The sequence below is a fragment of the Sminthopsis crassicaudata genome, chromosome 3 (assembly GCF_048593235.1).
Source record: "Sminthopsis crassicaudata isolate SCR6 chromosome 3, ASM4859323v1, whole genome shotgun sequence".
NCBI classification, from domain to species: domain Eukaryota; kingdom Metazoa; phylum Chordata; class Mammalia; order Dasyuromorphia; family Dasyuridae; genus Sminthopsis; species Sminthopsis crassicaudata.
In genome coordinates, this window is record NC_133619.1 from 382,808,339 (window position 1) to 382,831,161 (window position 22,823).

The window sequence follows — 22,823 nt, forward strand, 5'->3', positions numbered from 1 at the left end:
TTAGAATCTACTAGAGAATAACAAATAAAAATGGTGTGCATTTTTAAAGATACAGTGGCACAGTGAGAAAAAGGATCAAGTTGGAATTCTTGTTCTTTCTACTATAACCAATATAATCTTTGGCGAGGCTTTTGCCTCATTGGAATTCAGTTTTCTCATCATTCATGAAAGAGAAGAATTGGCTTAGATGACCTCTAAAATTGCCTCATATCTACAGATTTGTTACCTTAACAATCATCATTTGGCCTTTCATTTTTGTACAATCCAAATTTAATTATCATTTTATATTTTACTATTCCTTTTTAAGCATTGAAATGTCCTGTGAAAGACTGCATTGTTACTAATGCATAGTTTTTAAACATTCATTCTATGTATTTACTGGGGAACAACCCTCAAACAGTCAGGAATCATAAATTTATACCTACTATGATGTCTGATATAAGCTGAGACCACCTAAAATGGAATCATCAAAATGGGACTGCTTAGGACCTGCTTTTGGGAGGTTGGGGTTTTGCTCTTATTTGTTTGTCCTTTTTCTTTTTAGATTCAGGCAAAGAAGTCCCCATAGAAGAAGCTCAATCCATGAAAATTTCAGAGAGAAAGATTACAAACAGGCTCTTGCATTCATTCCATAGAAAAGTTCTTAGAAGCAAGGGTTGGGATAACTCAGAGATTCTGGATTTGAAATTGATCAGACTAATGCAATGTAAGAGTTTAGTTAAATTGTGATATTAATCTCTCTCTCCTGCCAAGAAAATGAGTTGATCTACAAGGAATTATGCTTTCCAGATATTGGGAGAAATATTTATATATTTCTCTATTCTGTATCTTTGGAATCATTATTCCTTGGCAAAAATTAAGTGAAACTGGTTGCTAGTAACCAACCCCTAAAAAAAGGAATAGATTATTTTGAAGGATTTGAGCTGATAGAAAGAGAGAAAGTGGGGGCCTATAATACAATAAGATAAATTTTCCTTTGAAATGTTTTTTTCTGAACTATATAAACACATTACAAAATGCTTTTCACACAAATAAAGTTAGATCTAAATAATTGGGGAAAAATTAATTGCTCATGGATAGACTGATAATAAAACTGCCAATTCTACCTAAAATAGAATATTTATTCAGTGCTATACCCAATTAAACTACCAAAAACTATTTTATAAAGTTAGAAAAAAACAAAAACAAAATTCATTATGAAAAACAAAAGGTCAAGAATATTAAGGGATTTAATGGGGAAATTCATAGTCATAAAGCAGCAGTCTTCAAAACCATTTGGTACTGCCTAAGAAATAGAGTGGTGGATCAGTGAAATAAATTAGGTAAAAAAGACACAAAAGCTAATGACTACAGTAATTTAGTGTTTGATAAACCAAAAGAATTCAGTTTCTGGGATAAAAATTTAGTATTTTGCCAAATTTTTCTGAGAAAACTAAATAATTATATGGAGAAACTAGGCATAGTACCCTATAGCAAGATAAGATCAAAATAGATACATGTCTAAATCATGTTGTACTATAAGCATATTAGAAAAGCAAAGGATAGTTTACCTATCATATCTTTGGAAAAGGAAGGAATTTATGACCAAATGAGAAATAGAAAACATTACGAAATACAAAATGGATAATTTTCATTACATTCAATTAAAAAGGTTTTGCACAAAGAAAATCAAAGCAGCCAAGAATAGAAGAGAATCCAAAAACTGTTTCTGATAAAGGCCTCATTTCTAAAATATATATAGAAGTGAGTCAAATTTATAAGAATATAAGTCATTCTCTACTTGATAAATGGTCAAAGGATATGAACAGGCCATTTTCAGAGGAAGAAAGTAAAGCCATGTATAGTTATATGACAACAAATATTCTAAATCACTATTGATTAGTGCAAATTAAATGCAAATTAATAGTAACCACCTCAAGCCAATCAGATTGGCTAAGATGGCAAGAAAAAAGAATGATAAATATTGGAAGACATGGGGAAAATGAAGAAACAAATGCATTGTTTCATTGTGAAATGATCCAGCCATTCTGAAAAGCAATTTGTTAATGTGCCCAAAGGGTTATCAAACCATTCATATTCTTTAATATAACAGTGCCACTACTGGGTTTATATTCAAAATAGATCATAAAAGAGGGAAAAGGATTTCACCTGTGCAAAAAAATGTTTGTAGCTGCTCTTTTTTGGTGACAAGGAACTGGAAATTAAGTGGATGTCCATCAATTGGGGAACAGCTGAAAAAGTCATGGTATATAAATGTAATGGAACACTGTTATTGTTCTATAAGAAATGATGAACAGGCTTCTTTTAGAAAAGCCAGAAAAGACTTAGATGAACTGATATTGAATGAAGTGAATAGAACCAGGAGAACATTGTATACAATAACAAAAAGATTCTGGGATGACCATTTATGATAGACTGAGCTTTTCTCAGCAATACAATGATCCAAAACAATTTCAATAGACTTTGGACAAAAAAATGCCATCCACAACCAGAGAAACAACTATGGAGAATAAATGTGGATTGAAGCATATGATTTTCACTTTTTTGTTTTGTGTTTCTTTCTTGTCTCCTTCCCCCTTTTTCCCCCAACATGGGGAAATTATGGAAATATGTTTAAAATGAATGTATATGTATTACCAACAACATATTGCTTGGTGTCTTGGGGAAAGGACAGGTAAGAGAGGGAGAGGAAAAAATGGAACTTAAAACATTACAAAAAATGAATGCAGAAAACCATATTTACGCATAATTTAAAAAATTACATACTTTTAAAATGAAATTTTCAAAATACATGAAAACATGCATGATATTAAACATGTCTTTCCCTTCCTAAAAATAACTTACCCTGCCTCTGCTCCTAACACAATTCTAACAAGTCAATGAATCCTAACATTTTAGAGTTAAACTTTTGAAATCTTTCAATCCAACTCTGAATTTAGAAGTGCAGAAAACAAAATATTAAAGACGATTATAGGCAATAAGATAACTGTAAATTCTCAGTTTGACATTCAAGAATCATTTTTGTGACTTAATCATTCTCTTTTCCCCTGTACTTCAGTCATAATGCTTCAGTCAGTCTGTACCAGTTAAAATTCTCTGTTTTGTACATAAACTCCTTAAAGACAGAGACAAGATACAGTGTATTCATTCAATATTTCCTACAATGTTTAACCTAGTACTTTGGACACTGTGGGGACAAAAAATATTTGTTTAATGGAAAAGCAATGATAGCATATAGTCCAAAGGATAATGTCAGCATTTAATATTGTTCCTTTGTAAAATAATGTATAGTACATATCAATGGGAGTACTTTTTACTTTTAATGATTTAATTACCAAATGATCATTTCTAGAGCATGTACTTCCAAAGGTAAATACTTTAGAAAGACCAAAATGAGAGACTCTAATGTCTAATCTTCATCTCCCCTTTGCTAAAGGCAAGGTATGTAGTTGAAAAATGTTTTAAGAGTAGAAAATATGGCAAGCCCTAAAGCCACTCCAATTACTCTCAAGCCAAACCATTAGAATATACTTTAAGGGAAAATATCTATCTTGGTCCAATAGCCTGAGCAGGTCTACAGTTATCAAGAAAAAATAATATAACCTGCTTAGCATAAAAACTGATTAGACTGGAGAAAGGAGCAATTGAATATGATTATATGATGCATAGTAAGATCTTGAATTTATCTTGTTTACCAAACCTCCTAATGTTTAAGAGGACAGTGTCAAGTATTTTTTATTGCTTTTAATTTTTGTTATTTTCCTTTCCTTTGTTTGGAATAAAAGATTCTTATAAATGCTTTAAAATAGTATGTGATGTCTTGCCCATTTATTTCTTTTGGGGTCTTGAAATCAATCATTCTTTGAGGAATTATTTGTTTTTCTACATGTATGTATGCATTTACTTTATGAAACTTGATATCATCAATAGATTTTTGGCTTTCTTTTTTATGCCTGTGATAAGTGAGCCTTAGATGACCTGTATTGATTGTCTAGAGACTTAAAATCATTCTTCAATGCACATTTTATATTGGCCATGCATATATATGAAGAAAAGTGAAAACTGCATAGCTCTGTATAAATATAAATTCATTCATTTTAAAACAAAAAGAAGCAAGATTCTCCCAGTGTGTAAACTACTTCTAGTCAATAGTTTAAATGTATTTGGTAGATTTCATGCCACCTGCAAACCACTCAAAAAACTAATGTGATAATTTACTTAATATTACTATAATTTCCCAAAGTATATATAATGTTTGAAAAAATAGCATCCCATTTAAAATTAGACCTTATGGACAAAAGAAAAAGAAAAAGGAAAGAAAAAGTTGATATCTTATATTGTTTAATTGTGTCTAAATTTATAATTACTAATAAAAAGCAATTAGTGGTAGCCTTAAAATATTTATAGACAAAGGTAGATCTAGTCCCTATTAATCTTTCTGAAGTGAACATTGTAGCGAGAGTAATCTCTCCCTTGAAACTTCCTCTCTTTCTGATGTCAAAAGGAATATGCTAGAGTAATTTTTTTTTGACAGTGCATAGAAGGCATACACCCCAGATATCACAAAGTGAAATCTTTATTCATGATTAAAGGAAGACTGGCCACATAAAAAGAACTCATGAAGGGATGAAGCCTGAGATATGAAAGTTAAGATGGGTAAAATCTCCCCACAGTGGAAACAAAAGTATAAGAAGCTCAAGGCCCACGATTACTCATTCCGCTTTTGTAGAGATCAAGCTATTTTAGCAAGTTTTTCCTTATATAAAATAGAAAATTTTCAGCTCCTATTCATTTTTCCCTATAAAGATCCTTAAACTATTTGGGGATAGCAATCATTCCTTCTCTTTCTCCTAAAATACATTCCCTCTTTCACCAGAAGGGTACAGTCACTCAGATCTAAATAACTCAACTATCCAACTTTTTCTCAGGGTTACTAGGAATTTCTTAATGCAATACTTCAAAGATTAATGACTTCATCAGGGTCAACACTCCCTCCAAATGCATGCATCAAATTCATGATAAAAGATATACTTATTACCAGGTCTTTCTAGTCTGATAGAGCCTGTGAGGGAATTTGCATTTTACTTATTGGAGCTTCCACTTGGCTACATGATGTGACAGAAAAATAAAAAGCTTTACTGGGAGAGAAGTTCTTTAAGTTGCTTGACTACTAATAATCTTTTTGATAGAATACTGTTATTGAAAGCATAAACAGTATTATCTTCTGATTGGACAATTGTAAAAGATATTGTTAATGAATTAGATGACAGAAAAAATGATGGGCTGGTTTTGTGTGTGGAGCAAAGGCTAATTAATAGATAGACAATCAGAGTATTCCATTGAAATCATCTCAAAGTCAGGCTAAGCAAACAATGTTTTAGCATGTTGGCTACATTTTCCCCAGTACTTCATCCTCCTCCCCTCCACATATATACACAATTTCTCCCATGACAAAACTTGCACTGGATGAGCTGCCAAGGATGGGTTGTGATCTGCATTCTTGGGAAAAAGTTCCCAATCAATAAGGTCACAAATCCATTTGACCATTGATCCATCTGCCAAGTCCCACTTAATGACTGAAGGTTTGTACCATCTTGAATAAATATCTATCACTCTATTTTCTGCTGCTTACTCTTTGTGCATCTGGATTCAGGGAAAATGTTATAGTAAACTATTGTACACAAAAGAGAGTATTGTTATAGGAGACAATTAGTTATTAAGAGTCTATTATATGCCAAGGCACTCTGCTAAGCACTGGGGATGCAAAATGAAGCAAAAGCCAGTCCCTCCCATCAAAGGGGGAGGGAATTTAATGGGGAGTCAACATGTAAAAAAAATACATATATAGATGTATATTTAATACTTTTACAATTTAATTAGTATTTGATAAATATTTGATAAAAAAATTTGATAAAATGGGAATAATTATAATTGCAGGACTTAACTCATAGGGTGCTTGTGAAGATCTAATGAAACAATAATATATGTAAAAAAATTCCCTAATTTTAAATCATTATACAAAAATTAATAATTATTAAATAGGAAGAAAGGATAGATACCAAAGCCAAGATATCTAGATTTCATAAGACAGAGTACCTTTTAAGATCTGTATTCAGATTCAGATTCTGGTAGAATATGGAGCTTTGGGCAGTCTTATTGCCAATAATAATAATAATTTCTATAATGTTTTAAGGTAGCCTGAATTAGTACAGACAGAATAGTTATAATCAAATATCCTCAGTTCTAGTTCGAATTCTGCTTATTAACTCACTATGTGATTTTAGACAACTCAGTTTATCTCTCTGTGTATCACAATTAAGAAGACAGAGAAATTGATCCAGAGGACAGGAGGACAACAGTTTTTGCCAGTAGTCCTTTTAAGGATCTGATTTCAACTCTTATCAAGGTTATCTATAAGCAGTAGATTAAATATGGGAGCACTTATACCTGTAGGGTGATTTCAAAGTTGGCCCACTGTACTTTGATGGTGCAGCAGTGTATTTCAAAAGAAGGGGAAAGGAGTCAGTGGACCCCTCTTAAGAGCAGAGTAACATGGTTTGAATGTATGCTTCTCTGGGTCACTTTAGCCATATGTTTGTGTTCATGTTCCCCTGGATTATGTCAGTCACTGAGAAAAGTCTTAAGCATTGGTCTCTTTGTAACCTAGGAGTGTGACAGAACTTACTCAGGCTAGGTTTTTTTGGAGCTGATTTTAGATTTTCAGTGTGGGCATTTACACATTATGCTTTGGTTATCAGGAACCACTAAAAATCAAGGTGAGTTATTGTTTGTTTAATTGTTTAGTCTAAAGAAAATGATGGGAAAAATGTTAATAAATCAGATTAAACTTCCCCATATATGATAGATACAGTTTCCCCCCACCTATCTCATCTACCAGTATATGTAGCAAACCTGAGTCCTCATGACTCTATAACTAAATCAAGGACAGCTGCACCTTCTAAGCCCTTTCTTATTTACATATATAGAAATATTTCTATCTGTGCCAGAAGAATCCTAACACAGGTACTTCAATTTCCTCATCTACAAAGTAATTTAGACTATCAGTGGCATCAAATTCTTTGCAAGTATCACATGAAACTCCACAATATAACTGGATTAAAATGTAATTGGTAAATGTTTAACAAAATAAATAAAAATACAATACCACAAAGAAAGTTGATTTGTGGTTGTTTAAATCAGCATACAGATGTAGGGATTATTTCTGTTTGAGTCTGAAACCTTTGTGATGGGATTCAGATTGTTTCCCTAGTCCAAATCCCACAAACATCCTCAATCACCAGCTGACAGGTATGGGTACAGGTCTACATGGTTTATAATTCCATCATCCATCAAGTCTAGACATACCACAAAAAATCAACCAAATAAGAAAGTAGCACCAACAGGATACAGGCCAGGGCATCAAACCACAAACTTTAATTAATCTTTCCCCTTGACATGGTACCTGCATACTAATCTTTGATGTCCTTTGGGTGAAAACGTTTGAGAAAATCTGACTAAATATAATATCATTGCCATACATTAATATCTGCTCTAGTGGGCATTTGTGTATGTAGTCTGAATAATCAAATGTGCAGCTCCATAAAGGCTTTAGGATGTCTCCATATTAGCAAACTTCTCCTATAACCTCAAAATCCATATATCTTATAATGTAATCTGGTTCTATAAATATCTTTATCTTGCTTTGTTGGGTTGCTAACTTCTGGCAAATTCTCTAAAAGGAGTAAAAGGCACTCTGAAAACATAATTCAAAGATGTCACTACAGATTATTTGTTTGAACCCCAACATTTTGGCTAGATATTCTCAAACATTTTAGGGCTAGAGACATTGAATATCTAAAGCAAAAAAAAATGAGTTTTTTGTTTTGTTTTGTTTTGTTTTTTTAGGAGCTTTTTCACTCATAGCCTTTGTATTCTGATTTATTTCCCTAGAGCAGGGAGAATGTAAGGCAATATCTAGCATAAAAAAAAATTTTAAAAGATTCTAGAATCAAATATGGAATCACAGATTAATGAGTTCAACCTCATTTTGTATATGAGGAAACTGAGGTGCAGAAAAATCACATGATAGGTTAATGTCATAAAACTAGTTGATGGTAGAATTGGATTCCCTGCCTAGGCTTCATCTGATGCCTCCTTCTCTAGCACCCATTCTCTAGTACTGTATTCCATCATTTCCACTATGAAAGGGTCCATGGTTTGCTTCTTTCCTCGTTAACTGAGAGAAAGGGAAAACAAGAAATGATTCCAGAATGAGCTATAGAGAACACCCTGCCACTCTCTGAAGGGTGGGCCAATCATCAAAACAGGGCTTTTCCATCCCTAATTTCAGCAATTCTGTAATTGAAAAATTGTGCCTGAGAGACATGGCAAATTCAAACAAAAATTTCCCAAGAACCTATTGTGATAAATGATACATGACAGAATTACATTTAAACAGCTACTAGGCCCAAAGGAATCCTGCAGAGAATAAGTGCAAACAACATGAGGTTCCAAATTCCTTTGACAAAATGACAAAATGTGGGTCTTTCATATAATGACAGGGAAAAATGGGAAGCCTGAAAATCTGAAATATGTAGTTTTTCAAAGGGGGAAGGGAATGTTAATGTACATCACATTTTGGATTGACATTTCTTTTTCAAAAGGGTCTATGCTTTTTGTTTCAAAGAGGACTAAACAAAACAAAATAAAACCACTTTACCTCATAGCATCTTTAACAAACAATATTGTTTAATCATGAATTTAAAATTCAACTCACATGGCCCAGAAAGAACAGCAAGCAAATACATTTCTAAGTAGGGATGCTGAAAAGGATCCTGTTAGCACATCTGAAAATTTCCAATTCTTTCTTACTAGCATTACCCAACAACCCAAACAAATCAGTTTAAATACAACTTCTCTTACTAATGTCTTTTGAAACATCTCTGCAGTCAGATCGAGTCAAGTTTACCATCTGCTGCAAATACAAATACAGCGATATTCAGGAATTATATTATACAGCCTTCCTAGCAAAGTCCTGGCTTGCAAGCTGTTTCTGTCAAAATCAGACCCATTGTGATGATGCATCTTAATATTCAATCAGACTTTAAGTAAAGAGTGACAAAAGTCCACATATGGATGACAGCTGTTTCTTCAGTAAATATTTTCCCATTTATTGAATGAAGGCTTATGGCAATTTAGGATGTGTTCCATCAGACATTTCAGACTGAACTGCCTGGAGACTCATAAAACAATAACAAGGATAAAACTTTGGTTTCAGAATCCTCACTATAGTTTACACCTGAAAAAAATAAACATTTCTCCAAGTAAAAATAATGTACCAACATCATAGCCACAACACTTTACCCCCAAATTTTCTGTATCACAACACTCCCTGTCCCTCCTCAAAATGCTAATGTTTATTAAATAAAAATGTAAATATTGATTTTCCATTATTATGAATAAAGTAGATGTGTTATTCATACTTTGCATAACTATACCCTTGTCAAATTAGTAAGCATTAAGGAATTTTAATGAGCTAATTAAGCAAAAATGTCAGGTCTGTTTTTTTATGCCAACCAAGTGGACTGAGAAAAATTGGAAAGGAGAATAAAATTATAAAGGAAATTTCTTCCAGGTTCTTGATTTCCCTTTCCTGGAAGTATTTATTCAGCATCAAATTTGAAAAAAAAATTCAAAATCTCCAGTACTTACCCTGATACTGGATCCACAGCTATTGCTTTGGGATTGTGAAGCTCAAGATCTATCAAGGTAACACACACAGATCCATTGCGATTACATACAAAAATTCTGTCACTGACATGATCCACAAAATAGAAGTTTCCAGTGAGCCAATCTATTGCCATTTGTTGTACATCTGAAAAGAAAAGAAGAGGAAAACTGAAATCACTGCACTGAGTAACAATTTAGATAGGAAAACCAAAATCTTGCTGAAATGCCAAAGTCATTGAAAATGGAAATTTTACAGGGTGTTCCTGTAATTAAAAAAATGTTATGTTTAAGACACTTAAACTCTCTTAGGATCTGTTGACTCATCTGTAAAATGAAAAGATTATACTTATAAATCTTTTAAGTCATTTCAAGCTTTAAATTCTAAGATCGCATGAGAAAAATCATTGCCTATGTCATAATTACTGGTTTTATTTTCATGTACAGCAATAAATGACAGTTTGTATTTTCCTAGTTTGCTTATGCATTAAGAATGACTGCTTACAGAGGAATCAAAAGGTCAAAAAAAAAAAAAGGGAGAGGAAAGACTTCATACAAGAATATATTTCATTCAGATCAAGGCTATGTAGATTTCTCCCTGCATTCTGAGACCAATCATTTCTCTTCACTTTATGTCTCAAAACACTGTCCCAGTAGCATGAGGCTTCAGTGAATGATATCCTATCAGCAGAAAGACCAATATGGATGTATGTGTCAGTATTCCCATTAGTGATGACACATTGTCAAATCATAGAAGGAACAGCTACTTTGCAGGAATTCTTAGCATGCTGACAAGGACAAGCAGATGGTGGCTATTGGAATCCATTGGATTCAAATTTTCAGGCCATCAATTATATTTTCATTACTGAGATATAGTCTATGGAAAACTATAAGCAATTCATTTAAAATGCTACCAAAGAAAGGTGCATGCATTTTTATTTTCCTTTCCAGCTTAACATCCAGGATTTTGAAAAGGCTGAAGCATTTCTCAGCCCAAATAAATTTGGAATTGTATTTTTTTCCATTATCATTTCAGTTGGAGCTTCCAAGCCTGCTATTTCTGATGCCATTTCAAATAACCTCTATTCTGATAATGCAAGAAGAGCCAGGGCAATCCTTTCACTGCTTTATCCCTCCCATACTGGGCTTCCTGTTGGTTTTTGTCCATGTAATTGTAACTCCAAACAAAAGAGCAGCTTTGACAGCTTTCACACCTTATTTCAATTCCTTATCACTTCAATAGATATTCTGCTACTGAAACAATAGGTATTGTTAACAACTATCTACTTCTAAAGCAGTCAAGTCTTACTAAAATGCCTAATAATTAAGTCACCATTAAGTATGAGGGAAGAGTGGATTTTAAGTTTGCCATCTATCTTCAGAAATTTCTGTATAAAATATTTTTTTTATATTAAGACAATGAATAAAGGAGTAAAAGATTCCATTGGAAACAATTGGGCATAGAACTCAAGCCAAAAGAAGCCCTCCATTCTGACACACTTAGTTAAGTATTCCAATGGACAGGTTGAATTGTTTGGGAAATTACATGGATTCCTCATCACACTTTACTAGAGTAGCCCTAACACAATTTAAATAAATTTATGGACCAACAAAATATTTAAATTTTCAATGAGTTTTTATTTTATGACTATTCTATTTTTATCTTGAACTTTCATTTCTTTAATAGATAATGTTTCTTATTACACACTCACACACTCAGATTTTTTTTTTTTTTTTTTTTTTTGCTGCTCAATCCTTTGGCACTAAGATTTCTTGTTGAAGACACAGGTTCTGAAATCAGGAGGACCAGAGTTAAAATCTAAATTCAAGTACAACACAACTCTCACTTGCTGTGTAACCTTTGGCAAATCACTCAACCCAGCTGTCTTGCCAAGAGGGAAAAAAATTCTTCTTGAGAAGCAGACATTAGAAACTTTTCACTGAACTTATTAAAACAAAATTAGGGTGAAAGATATATCTTCTTTTGTTGTTTTTAAGTTTATTTTATTTTTTAAAATTTCTGTTTATTAAAAAAAAAGAATAGAAAATAAATAAAACCTAAAAGAAAAATGAAATAAAACAAAACAAAACAAAACAGAACATTGTCATGAATCCAATAGAAGATCAGGGATGATTCAAAATAATAACAATAAATTGTCAGTTAAAGAAAGAATATATAATAGTACAAGAAATTATGTTCATGAAAGGTAAGTCCTTAACATATCACAGATATCTTTTATCCTTACACTTGTTATAGTATATTTTAAAAAGCTCTGAAATCAGAAGACCTGATATGAAAATTGATTAGCTATTTAATTCTAGCACATTAAGTAAATCACTTAGACTCTTTGGGCCTCAGTTTCCTTTTTTGTAACAGGTAAATATATGGACTATAAGTACTGTAATCTTATACCTGATATTGTAATGCCAGAGAAACTAAGGCAAGACAGAGATTGTTTTTTAATCTTTTTAATGTGGAGAGGTTTTTTTAGCCAGCTGAATGGAACTATGTTCAAAAATCATTCGACACTGAGGTGAGGCAGTAAAATTTTATTGCTAACTAGGGTTTGCAAAGAGAATAACCTGAGTATACAATATTATAGGGGAAACAAAGGCAGGTTAGGAGGGTGAGGACACTGGATGAGTGGACAAGCCATAATTCCATGAAAAGATCATAACTTAATCCTGACAGGTCAAGATAAGAAGGTTAAGGGCAGGAGACAATGAGGTGAGGGATGATATGGAGGGGGAATTAGCCTAGCAAGGAGAGGGATAATGCACCTGGATTTTATTATACCATGGAATGTAAAGTGGCCAGAATTTCAAGGTTTTTCCTGATTAATTCTCTCAGTCCTAATGACAAGGAAAAAGTGTCAGCTACAATGATTTTATTCAGGACATAACAGTATGATGTATCATAGAACCACATATGTGGACCTAGAAGGGTTCTTCATATAGGATTAGATCTAAACCTTTCATTTTATAAGAAACTGAAAATTTTATTGGGTTCTTTAAAAATGATATGGCTCAAACTCTGCATTTTTTTAGACTTATTGAGGGAGAGAATAGTGAAAAAACCTTCCTGGCAATGAAAGCACACAGACAGTCAGTGGTGACTCAAATTCACCACTCAAATTCAGTTTTTTTTTTTTTCTGACTCAAAAGTCTATATTTCTTTTAAACCAAATCATATAGCTTTTTCTAGTTTGAACTCTAGATACAAAAGCACCAAATATAAAAATTTAGATATTAAAACATTGACACAAATTATTTTAAAATTAATAATGACACACATGTTTAGAAATTCTAAAGTTTTACAAAGGATATACAAGTGAATCTGAATGAAGTACAATATGAAATACCTTGGCCTAAAAATGAAGCAGAGGACCAAATTAAAAAAAATACTAAACATTTATAATTGACTACAATGAAACAATACCTCATTTCCTCTCAGGCCATAATGTAATTTACAAATGAATTTAGAGAATGGTTTCCACAAAGAATATCACTTAATACTTTGAAGCATATAACTATGCCTCTGGTCTTGCTCTATTTTTCAAACTTTTGAAATAAAATAAGACAATCTAAACCCATGTTTCAGATTTGTTTCAGGAGAAAAATATTTAAGATTACAATAAAACAAAATTTCAGTAAGCACATATATAATGTGCAACCCTGTACACTCGGAGAGCTACAAAGATTAGAAAATTTAAATCTTGGCTTTAATAAGTTTATAGTCTAGCATTAAGATAAGAAAACATAGGTCAAATAGCTAATATATGTAATAGTGCATATTGTTAGTTTATTTGCATTATTTTACAAATTGCTTTCAAAAAGCACTTTAAGAAGTATTTTGTTTTAGTTCATTAAGTTGGGCTCTTCATGAACTATGGCACCCAGGCCATTCTATCCTCCATATCGTTAGAAGTCTGCTCAAGCTCATGTTCATTTTCCCTATGATCCTATCTATTAGGATTCTTACAAGATACTTATGCACTTAGTTCACACCTTAAAATGAGTTTACACCTTTAAAGGAGTTTGCTCATTGGTCCACACATTAGACTCACACCTTTAGAAAGCATATAAAAGCCCACTCTCTGGGACGAGGAGTCAAGATTTCATTCCATCTTTGACATTTGTGCTGGCTGGAGACATTCGGACAAGAGCTCTCAGGAACCATAGAAAGAGGAAGGTAGCTGAGCCCCAAGTGAAGGAGACAAGACTCAAAGGAGAAAATAAAGGATCTGGACTTTAACCCCTGGCTGCATTTTGGGGTTATGAAACTGAACTGAAACTAAGCTGTCTCCAGAAACTCTCCAAAGAAACCTCCTCCCAGAGAATATTATATTTTAGAGAAACAGAACATTATACCTATCTATCTTTGACATCTTCCGTTCTATTTTCCTTTTGCCTTCAATCTTTCCTAATAGCAGGGGCCTTTTCAATTAGCTCTGTCTTCCTATCATGTAGCCAAAATATTTCATCTTCAGCTTCACTGTTTGACCTTCCAGTGAATAGCCTCAATTAATTTAAATATTGACAAATTTGATCTCCTTGGTGTCCTAGGACTCTCAAAAAAGATTTCTCCAGCACCACAATTTAAAAATATCAATTCTGCAGGCTTAGCTTTCTTTATAGCTCAACTCTCATTGTCATCAATTGCTACTGGGGAAAAATGGCAGCTTTGATGGAACAGACATTCATATATGAGAAGTGTAAGGAGGACAACTAGATGGCATGGTGGATAGAATGAAGATGTGGAGTCAGAAACACATGAGTTCAAGTGATGTCTAAGACCTTTATTAGCTGGGTGACCATGGCAAGTCACTTAAACCAGTTTCCTTATCTGTAAAATGAGTTGGAGAAGGAAATGGTTAACTATTTCAAAGCATTTGTGTCAAGCAAATTCCAAAAGAGTTACAAAGAGTCAGACACAGCAAGGATAACTTACACAACAAAATAAAGAAGGAAAGGTTCTTCCAAGAGTAATAAAGGAAGGCATCTTTGTTTGTTTTGTTTATTTGAGTTTAAAAGGAAGATAGACATTTAATTGATGAAGAGATTGAGAAGACCCCCCCAAAGTACTATGAATACTATAAGCAAGTAGTAGTGTGACAGCAGTGCCCATTTGGCAAAAAGAAAATTACCCAGTTTGTAAAGAACATAATTAGAATTAAGATAAGATAAGGCTAAATTGGGAAAATAATGTCAAATTGTAGAGAATCTTGAATTTGATGTTAGACAATTCAAATTTTACTCCTTAGGAAATAAGAAGCTATTAAAGATTTTGTTGTTGTCATTGTTGTGTTTTGCTTTGTTTCTAAGTAATAACAGAATCAAATATATACATTAAAAATATTCTGGCAATGTTATGTAACAAGGATTGGAAGATTAAAAGTGGAAGAATTAATATCTCTATTAGTTGTTTATTACAATAATCCAAATGGAGGGATTGTATCTTTCTATCTTCCCCTACAACATCTAGCAACCTTGCCAAACATGTATAGTAGTATGGATTTTAATATAGCAAATGCTTGTTGATTGATTACCTAATGATTATGAAATCCTGTGCTAGGATGGTAGGAAGAGGGAATAAAATGAAGACAGCAGATTTGAAAGCTACTGTAGAAATGAAAATAATAATACCTGGTAACTGATTGGATATTAGAGAAATAAAAGGGAAGAAAAAGAAAGACTAATTCCAAAATCATAAATCCTGGAAACAGAGTAGTAGGAAGAAATAGTGAAATCTGAAGGAAAAGCATTTTGAGATGGAGGGGAAGAGAATATAATGAATTATAATTGACATGCAAAAGGAGTTCACACATGGAAAAGTCCTAAAAATGAGTAGAGAAACTAAAACATTATAGGCTTCTGAGCTGAAAACCATTTTATAAGAGATTTAGTCATAATTTCTCATTCATTGAGGAAACCAAGGTTTGGAAAAATTCAATGATTTTGCAGGGTTCTATTTCTCTGAGTGGTTAAATTCCAATTTGAATCCAAATCTTCTAACTCCAAACTTAGTTCCCTTTACATAAGAATTTGAACTCTCTTTCATAAGTAATTTGCTATGTGACTCTCAAAAAGTCATTAAATTTATCAGTTAATATCAATCTGCTTTGATGGAAACATTACATATAATTTGATTCATTGAGAAGAAAGTTGTATTCAATTGGTGACCATAAATGGAAAGCTGAACTCTCCTTTTGATCTCAGTGATTTTTTAATTGTTTTCTTCTCTACCCTATAGTTTGGATACAGAGTTAGGATGAAAATGCTCTCTCCTCAAAAGAATGCTGGATTTGGATTCAGAAAACAGAATCATAGAATGTAGGCCTTAGAAAAGACCTCAGAGGCTATGGAGTCTAATATGGATTTAAACAAAATTCCATTATACAATGTGAAGGAGGAGGACAAATACAATTACTGTGAATTTTAGGAAAACATCTCTCCAGATAAATTTCCTGAATCACAGATACATGAGGGAATGTCTTGCTCAGTCTCTTCTCTGACAAACAGGAAAACAAAATAAAAAAGTGCTCCCTTTATAGAGGCACAAAATGCAGTCAGATCTCCATTTTTGACCAGTGAGCAACTGTTTTTTATTCCATTATTGTCTTCTGTTGTTCTATTGTTTTCTGTTTTTCTGATAGAAGGGTTGGAAGATAAAGAAAAACCACTTCCCATATCCTCTCTTTACAGAGGGATCAAAATGCCAGCCAAATCTTAATTTGCTTTAAATTCAAATGCACTGTCATCTTTATCATGCCCCAGAGCTGGTTACTCTTTGGGACTCCCTTCCTACCTTTCAGTTCCCTTTTGTACATTACCTGCTTTCATTAGATTGTAAGATCCTTGAAGAGAAGAACTATCTCTCTTTTTCTTCTTTGTATCCATAGAACTTAGCACATTGTGCATATGGTGACATCTAATGAATTTTTTGCATATATTGTCAATAAGAGACTTTTAGGTTGTACTTTATTCTATTTACTGGCAACAACAGGATGAATCAAACTGATTATATATTGAAGGGGATATCTATTATCTTAAATATTGCTAATAGAGAGAAATTAATTTTCTCACAGGAAGATCTGATCTGATTTTGTTAACTCTTGTGAATCCAAGACTCCCCCCACTTTCTTCTATGAAAGGCTACTGATTGACTGTGTTTTCTAAATAATCTTAAAAAGTTATAAACATGAGAAAAAGATAGTTTACCTCTCAGATCTGTGAAGGAGTAATTTATGGATAAAGAAGAACTATAGTACATTATTAAATGCAAAATGGATAATTTTGATTATATTAAATTTAAAAGATTTTGTGTAAACAAAACCAAAGTAGACAAAATTAGAAGGGAAGCTGAAAACTGGGGAAAAACTTTTATATCCAAGGGTTCTGATAAAAACCTCATTTCTAAAATTCATAGAGAATTGACTCAAATTTATAAGAGTATAAGCTATTCTGCAATTGATAAATGGTCAAAGGATATGAACAGATAATTTTCAGCTGAAGAAACTAAAACCATTTCTAGTCATATGAAAAGGTGCTCTAAATCACTGTTCATCAGAGAAATACAAATTAGGACAACTGTGAGATACCACTACACACTTCTCAGATTGGTTAAGATGACAGGAAAAAAAATAATGATAAAGGTTGGAGGGGATGTGGGAAAACTGGGACATTAATACATTGTTGTTGTAATTGTGAACTGATATAACCATTTTCAACAGCAATTTGGAACTATGTCCAAAGGGTTATTAAACTGTGTATACCATTTGATCCACCAATGTCTCTACTGGGCCTGTATCCCAAAGAGATTATACAAAAGGGAAAGGGACCAACATGTGCAAAAATGTTTATAGCACTTTTTGTGGTACAAGGGTTTGTGCCCTTTATGTAGTGGCAAGGAACTGGAATTTGTGTGGATGCCCATTTGGAAAATGACTGAATAAGTTATGATATATGAATATTATGAAATATTATTGTTCAATAAGAAATAATCAGCAGGATGATTTCAGAAAAGCCTGAAAAGACTTACACGAACTGAAGCTGTAAAGTGAATAAAACAAGAGAATGTTATGCACAGCATGATTATCAATTCTGATGGACTTGACTCTTTTCAACAAGGAAGTGACTCAGGACAGTCAAATAAGCTTGTGATGTAGAGAGCCATCTGCATCCAGACTGTAGGCACTAAACATGGATCACAACATAGGATTTTCACCTTTTTTTGTTGTTGTTTGCTTGCTTTATTTCTTTCTCATTTTTTCCTTTGGGCAGCATGATAAATGTGGAAATATGTATAAAATTGTATTATTCAACCTATATAAGATTACTTGCTGTCTAGGAAGGGGTAGAGGGAAGGGAGGTGAAAATTTTGTAACACAAAGTTTTGTAAGGATGAATGTTGAAAACTATCTTTGCATATATTTTGAAAATAAAAAGCTATGATAAAAAAATATAAAAATTCAATCTATACCCTAAGAAGCTGAATCTTGTACCAGCCTTAGCAATCTTTTTTTATCATGGTAATTAGTTTTTTCTTTTCAATTTAGTTACTCATTTTTGACCCTCTTTTATAGATCTCATTGTAGGTGAAATCTTTCCTGACTTCTGATAGAACCCAGGATGGGAAATTTCTACAACATGAGCATAATAACCGATCAATCATCTTTTGCCTACTGAAGATGTCCAATAAGGGAGAATCAATGACATTCTCATATAATTCTTTTAACTTTTAGATCGTTCCAAAATTTTCATTATTATAAATAAAACCTAAAGTTGGTTCTTGAAAAACTTCTTCCATTTTCTGCTAATTCTGTTCTCTTGGTAAAAATTCCTAGTTAAGATTTTTCTGGGTACCAGTTTTCCTCACTTGCAAAATGAAGTCAGCTAGATTATTTGTAAAATCCCTTCAAGTATTCCTAATTGAAAAATAGGTGAATCCGACTAACTCCATACCAAATTCCATTGTAAAAATTTATAAAGCCAAATAGCACTCTACAGTAATACATGCTAGTAAATGATAAATAATTGGATTGGAAATACAGTATTACAGAAATATTATTTCTAGGCAGGTGTTGTTACCCTGGAGTCAGATTTAAGGGGCTCAATAAACTTGGAAAGAAAAATAGCATCATTATTTCAATATTGCTGGCTTTCTTTATAAAACTATGTATTTCATTGTTGGTGGAACTGTGAACTCCAGCCATTCTGGAGAGCAATTTGGAACTATGCTCAAAAAGTTATCAAACTATGTATACCCTTTGACCCAGCAGTGTTGCTACTGGGTTTGTATCCCAAAGAGATCTTAAAGAAGGGAAAGGGACCTGTATGTGCAAGAATGTTTGTGGCAGCCCTCTTGTGGTGGCCAGAAACTGGAAACTATGTGGATGCCCATCAATTGCAGATTGGCTGAATAAATTGTGGTATATGAATATTGTGGAATATTATCGTTCTGTAAGAAATGATCAGCAGGATGATTTCAGAAAAGCCTGGAGAGATTTACATGTACTGATGCTGAGTGAAATGAGCAGGACAAGGAGATCATTATATACTTCAACAACAATACTATATGATGATCAGTTCTGATGGACGTGGCCCTCTCCAACAATGAGATGAACCAAATCAGTTCCAATAGAGCAGTAATGAACTGAACCAGCTACACCCAGCGAAAGAACTCTGGGAGATGACTATGAACCACTACATAGAATTTCCAATCCCTCTAATTTTGTCTACCTGCATTTTGAATTTCCTTCACAGGTTAATTGTACACTATTTCAAAGTCTGATTCTTTTTGTTCAGCAAAACAACTGTTTGGTCATGTATACATATATTATATTTAATTTATATTCTAACATATTTAACATGTATTGGTCGACCTGCCATCTGGGGGGGGGAGGAGGGGAAAAATTGGAACACAAGTTTTGGCAACTGTCAACGTTGTAAAATTACTCATGCAAATATCTGGTAAATAAAAACTATTATTATTAAAATAACTAAATAAATAAAACTATGTATTTTCTTTTATGCAAGTAAAACATTGTGATAAGAGTTTTATCAAATTGCCAAAGGAGCCCATAACATGCACAAAAAAGTAAAGCACCCTTGTTCTTGAAGGTCATTAAGATTCTGCTCTGTAATTTCACTTACGGTCTAAGACACATATTTGATGTTTCATTTTTGTCCTCTTAACTTTTAGAAGCTAAGAAGAGAGCTGGATCATTCATGTTTAGTTCCTTTCTCAGGAATACTCTATAATAATATCAATGACTTTTCCAATATCATAAATATTTCCTAATTAGCTATAATGACATGAGTATCTTGAAACAGGACACTTTCACCAAGTGGATTACTCACCTAGGATAGATGGCCATCAGCATGGCAAGTGCTTTTTCAGGGAACATTTAACAGATGTCTGTCTTTTTACTAGAGAGGTACTTAGACCGCAGACTTTCTACCAAGCATTTCTGGCTCTTTTTGGACTTGTTCAACCTTCTTTCTTACCATGTGTTTTTAGGATTTCTTTTGAAAGTGGCAGGGAGCCCTGGTTATCTTGTGTTGCAATCAGTCCTGGCTGGAGAGTCAGGTTCTCAACTATTCAGTTTCTGACCCATACCAAAGATCACCACCCAGCCTATGGAATAAGAATTAAGAAAACTTTCTCATTTTAATTCCTTGGCTATAATTCCCAGACAACAGTTTAGATTTCCAAGTGCACAAGGCCTACCAAGTGCTTTTGTGTTGTGTGTGTATATGTGTGTTTTGGTTTTGGTTTTGGTTTTCTTAAGAATATAACTTCCACAGGCTGATTTCAGAAAAGCCTGGAAAGACTTACATGAATTAATGCCAGGGGAGGTAAGTAGAATCAAGTGAACATTGTACACAGCAACAGCAAGATTATGTGATGATCAACTGTAATGTACTTGAATCTTTTCAACAATGAGATATTTCAAGGCAATTCCAATTGTGATGCAAAGAGCCATCCACGTCCAAAGAAAAAACTATGGAGACTGAATATGAATAGTATTTTCATCTTTTTGTTGTTATTTGTTTGCTTGGTTTTTTTTTCTTTCTCCTTTTTCCTCTTTTGATCTGATTTTTCATATACAGAATGATAAATGTAGAAATAAGTTTAGAAACATTGAACATGTTTAATCTATATTGGATTATTTGCTTTCCAGGGGAGGGGGGAGGTAAGAAAGGAGGGAGAAAAATTTGGAATAGAAGGATGAATGTTGAAAATTATTTTAACATATATTTTGAAAAATAAAAAGCTATTATTATATTTCATTTTTTAAAAATAATTTTAAAAAAGAATGTAACCTCCAAGAGAGCCCCCAAATACCCTTTTTTTGGCATGTGTTGCCCACAAGATTTTGGTTCCATCTGCCCAAATGTTGATTAATCTAACATTAAACAATTAAAACATATTGCAGTGTTAAATTATTGAAGCTGAAATGTAACACATTCTGTTTGCACTCTGACTTTGGTGAAAGAACTAAGAATGATGGTAGTGTTTCTGATAATAGTAGAGAAAGTCAAAAAAGTCCAAAAACTGTAGCTTTTTTACCTATATTTTTGTTCATGTACATTATGAATATTTTAACTTAACATTTTTATTTCCCTCTCAAATATCTTCCCTCCAGCTGTGAAGTTGCTTTTATTGAAGTGACTTAGATTTGTTATAGCAGAAGTACAAGCAAAGAACAAAATAAGAACAAGAAAAATATATGAAGAAAACTCCTTGTTTATCAGAGTTCAGAGTTGCTGTAAGGTGGGAAACTATCATTTAAGAATGCTGTTGACCCCCAACCAAAAATTAAACTCGAAATACAAAAATTAAAAGGAGAAATCAATAAAATTGAAAGTAAAAAAACTATTGAATTAATAAATAAAACCAAGAGTTGGTTTTATGAAAAAGCCAATAAAATAGATAAACCTTTGGTAAATTTGATCAAAAAAAAGAAAGAGGAAAATCAAATTGATAGTCTTACAAATGAAAAGGGGGATCTTTCCACCAATGAAGAGGAAATTAGAGAAATAATGAGGAGTTACTTTGCCCAACTTTATGCCAATAAATTTGATAACTTAAGTGAAATGGATGACTTTCTCCAAAAATATAGGCTCCCTAGATTAACAGAGGAGAAGATAAATTGCTTAAATAGTCCCATTTCAGAAAAAGAAATAGAACAAGCTATTAATCAACTCCCCAGGAAAAAATCCCCAGGGCCAGATGGATTCACATGTGAATTCTACCAAACATTTAAAGAACAATTAGCCCCAATGTTATATAAATTATTTGAAAAAATAGGGGATGAAGGAGTCCTACCAAACTCCTTTTATGACACAGACATGGTACTGATACCTAAACCTGGTAGATCGAAAACTGAGAAAGAAAATTATAGACCAATCTCCTTAATGAATATTGATGCTAAAATCTTAAATAAGATATTAGCAAAAAGACTTCAGAAAATCATCTCCAAGATAATACACTATGATCAAGTAGGATTTATTCCAGGAATGCAGGGCTGGTTTAATATTAGGAAAACTATTAATATAATTGACCATATTAATAATCAAATTAATAAGAATCATATGATCATCTCAATAGATGCAGAAAAAGCATTTGACAAAATCCAACATCCATTCCTACTAAAAACTCTTGAGAGTATAGGAATAAATTGATTATTCCTTAGAATAATCAGGAGTATATATTTAAGACCGTCAGTAAGCATAATATGCAATAGAAATAAACTGCAACCTTTCCCAGTAAGATCAGGAGTGAAACAAGGTTGCCCACTATCACCATTACTATTCAATATAGTACTAGAAACGCTAGCCTCGGCAATAAGAGCCGAGAAAGAGATTCAAGGAATTAGAGTAGGAAATGAGGAAATCAAACTATCACTTTTTGCAGATGACATGATGGTATACTTAGAGAACCCCAAAGACTCTGCTAAAAAGCTACTAGAAATAATTCAAAATTTCAGCAAAGTGGCAGGATACAAAATAAATCCACATAAATCCTCGGCATTTTTATATATCACTAACAAAATGCAACAGCAAGAGATACAAAGAGAAATTCCATTCCA

General features: G+C 32.9%; 1 protein-coding gene across 3 annotated transcripts in view; it reads right to left on the reverse strand.

Moving 5' to 3' along the window:
* The window catches only part of LRP1B (LDL receptor related protein 1B), a 2,473,587-nt gene that overhangs the window by 1,207,812 nt on the left and 1,242,952 nt on the right, over positions 1-22,823 (reverse strand). For all 3 annotated transcript variants that reach the window (XM_074301983.1, XM_074301982.1, XM_074301981.1), the window contains one exon: positions 9,712-9,874. In XM_074301983.1, the coding sequence (XP_074158084.1) occupies positions 9,712-9,874 (163 nt within the window). The remainder of the gene's footprint in view (positions 1-9,711; positions 9,875-22,823) is intronic.